Genomic DNA, 3,345 nt, shown 5'->3' on the forward strand with positions numbered 1-3,345 from the left:
CTGGGGGGCAGAGGAGGGTCAGCCCCAGAGACGGGGGGCATTTGGACACAAGGAAAAGGCAGTCAGTGGGCCCCTATGTCCTCCTCCCCAGGATATTCTGAGGGGTCTGCAGCCCCTCTGTGCCATCCCCTCTCCCCAGCCCAGTACAAGAGCCCTGGCCCTGGGGACCCTCAGGCAGCTCCTGCCGCCCCAGTGACAGAGTGGCACTGGGACAGCCTGCCCCAGGCTGCTGCAGCCAGAAAGGTCTTCTCATCTCCCGTTTATTCAGCCCTGCTGCTGATGGGTCTCAGAAAAAGTAGTTCTAGCTGGTTTATTTTTTTTATTTAAACACACAGAGAGACTGAGTCTTTATTTACACAACTTTTTTCTGTCACACAAGACATGTGGATACTTTATGAGGAGGGGATGAATAAGGAAAGCTTACTTGTCACACCAGGTGCGGGGAATCCTTTGCAGAGGAAGGTACACAGTCCATGGCTGCTGAAAAATGTCCAATCAGTTTCCTCAGGGCATCCTTGAGCTCCTGGTTCCTCATGCTGTAGATGAGGGGGTTCACTGCTGGAGGCACCACCGAGTACAGAAATGACACCACTAGATTCAGGAATGAAGAGGAGACGGAGGGCGGCTTCAGGTAGGAAAACACCCCAGTGGTGATAAACAGGGAAACCACGGTCAGGTGAGGGAGGCACGTGGAAAACGCTTTGTGTCTTCCCTGCTGTGAGGGGACCCTCATCACAGCCCTGAAGATCTGCACATAGGACACCACAATGAAAACAAAACATCCCAAAAAACCAAAAGCACTAACCACCAGAAGGCCAGCTTCCCTGAAGTAGTCTGAGTCTGAGCAGGAGAGCTTGAGGATGTGGGGGACTTCACAGAAGAACTGGTCCACAGCATTTCCTTGGCAGAGAGGTATTGAAAATGTATTAGCTGTGTGCAGCAGAGCATAGAGAAAGCCACTGCCCCAGGCAGCTGCTGCCATGTGGACACAAGCTCTGCTGCCCAGGAGGGACCCATAGTGCAGGGGTTTGCAGATGGCAACATACCGGTCATAGGCCATGACTGTCAGAAGATAAAACTCTGCTGAGATGAAGCTGACAAACACAAAGACTTGTGTAACACATCCTGAGTAGGAGATGTCCCTGGTGTGCCAGAAGGAGTTGACCATGGCTTTGGGCAGAGTGGTGGAGATACAGCCCAGGTCGAGGAGGGCGAGGTTGAGGAGGAAGAAGTACATGGGGGTGTGGAGGCGGTGGCACAGGCTACGGCAGTGATGATGAGGCCATTGCCCAGGAGGGCAGCCAGGTAGATGCCCAGGAAGAGGCAGAAGTGCAAGAGCTGCAGCTCCCGCGTGTCTGCGAATGCCAGGAGGAGGAAGTGGGTGATGGAGCTGCCGTTGGACATCGCATCCCTTTGTTCCCGAGGTACTGCCAAAGGAGGAAAGCCCACTCACAAGTCAGGACAGCTCTGAGCAAATCTCTTCCCATTGCCTGCCCTTCCAAACCCAAGCCCCGGAAACACACTTTGCCTGTGTCCTTTTTTGCGGGAGCTTTCTGCATTGCCCTTGTTGGAGCTCTCATTGTTGCTGGCCAAGTGTGCCGTGAGGAGCAGAGCTCTGCTTGTGGGCTCCCAAGGAGTCATCCCTGCTCCACAGCAGCGGGGATTTGGGAAAGGGGTTACAGCTTCTGCCATTCACTAGTTACCTCATCTGTGATCCACTTGTAACGCAGAGGAGCTGCTCAGCATATTCCTGCAGGAAAACCTCAAGGAAACTCCTGGTTGTCCTCAAACTGCAGTGACATGAGCAGAGCCAGCTCACCTCTGAGCCTTTTCAGGGGGGGAAAGACCACGCAGCTCTTGACTCACTGGCCCCTGACCCCCTGCAGAGGGATAGGGAGAAGAGGGAGAAAAAGGAATAAAAATCTCATGGGTTGAGATACAGACAGTTTGATAGACCAGTAACGGGAAAGAAAATAACAATCATTGTAAAAGAATATAGGAAACCAGGAGTGATGCAGTACAAATGCTTACCCCCCGATGCCCATCCCGAGCAGCAAACACGGATTCCTGCCGCCCGGCCAACCCCCATTTCTGTACTGAGCAGGACCAGCCCAAGGCATTTTATTGACCTCTCTGGTGGTTTTGGTGCTGAGTCCATGAAGCTCAGACACAGGGGAAGCTGATGAAACCTCTCCAGAAGTCAACGTCAGATGTAATTTTGAAAGTTTCTTGTGGCGTTAATGGGTCCCACTGAGGGCCATTAGTGCCAAATGCTCCTGGGGGCTCGTTCGAGGGAAAACTGGAGGCAGTGAGGGCAGGTAGGCAAAGGCAATGGAGAGGTGTCTCTGATGCTGGCTAATGCTGAATGTGTGGGAGGAAGGCAAAGGGCCAAGCCTGGGAAGAGAGATCCTGCCCCACAAGCACAGCTCAGGGCTCTTCCTGGGGCATTGTGATGGGAGGACGTGCAATGCCAAGGGCAGAAAGACAGAATGATGGCTCCCGGGTGGGGAAGAGGAGGCGCTAAGGCCCTAGTGCTGTAAGGATAAGGTGTCTTCTGGTAGCCTTGGTGGCACAGACAACAGCCACAGCCAAGAGGAGAAAGACATAAGCACTGTTGGGGGCTTTCAGCCTTGCCAACTCCCTTGATCGTCTCCTCCCCTGGCTGTGCTATGGTGTCCCACATCTGCTCCTCTTCCCCTGCAGGCTGCAGACATCCCCCCTGCTTCCCCGTCTTGCTCTCCCCTCAGCATCTCACTGCCTTTACTCATCTCTCTCCATCGTCCTTGGCTGTTCCTGAAACACAACGCCTTGGGCTGATCCCGACTCCCTCTGGGTGATCTGTTGCAGCACAGCACTGCCCTTGCAGTGGCATTTCTTTCTCCTGGTGTCCAGTCTCCACCTCCCAAGCTGCCCTTTGTTGCATTATTTCTTTCTCCTGCTGTTTCCCACCAAAGAAAAGATCCATCATCTCACAAACAACCCTCCAACCAGTTTCAGGCTATTCCAATAGTGCCCAGAGCCTCCCTGCCACTGGGCCAGAGAAGCCCAGGTCCCTCAGCCTCTCCACCAAGCACATGTGCACTGGGCCCTAAAGGCCATCTTGGCAGACCTCCTCTGGACACTCTCCAGGTCCTCTCCACTTCTCCAAAATGGGGAGCCGCACACTGGGACACAGCTGTGTGCGTTGGGCCACAGCAGTGCTGAGTCAAAGGGGAAGGTGACTCAAGTTGCCTGGGGGGCACACGCTCCTCCTCCTGCAGCCCCGTAGGCAGCCGGCCTTGTTCATAGTGAGCGTGCACCACTGGCTCATGAGGCGTCCCTCAGGGTGCCCAGGCCCATCTCTGC

The 3,345-nt window shown here is 54.5% G+C and overlaps 1 protein-coding gene across 1 annotated transcript; it reads right to left on the reverse strand.

Moving 5' to 3' along the window:
• Positions 1-499: 499 nt before the first annotated feature.
• On the reverse strand, positions 500-1,237 carry LOC128903440 (olfactory receptor 14C36-like; the record flags this gene model as incomplete). Its single annotated transcript, XM_054187451.1, has 1 exon — positions 500-1,237. A coding segment is annotated over exon 1 (738 nt), but the record flags the coding sequence as incomplete, so codon positions are not given.
• Between the last annotated feature and the right edge of the window lie 2,108 nt (positions 1,238-3,345).

The sequence above is a fragment of the Rissa tridactyla genome, unplaced genomic scaffold (genome assembly GCF_028500815.1).
Source record: "Rissa tridactyla isolate bRisTri1 unplaced genomic scaffold, bRisTri1.patW.cur.20221130 scaffold_33, whole genome shotgun sequence".
Taxonomy (NCBI): Eukaryota; Metazoa; Chordata; class Aves; order Charadriiformes; family Laridae; genus Rissa; species Rissa tridactyla.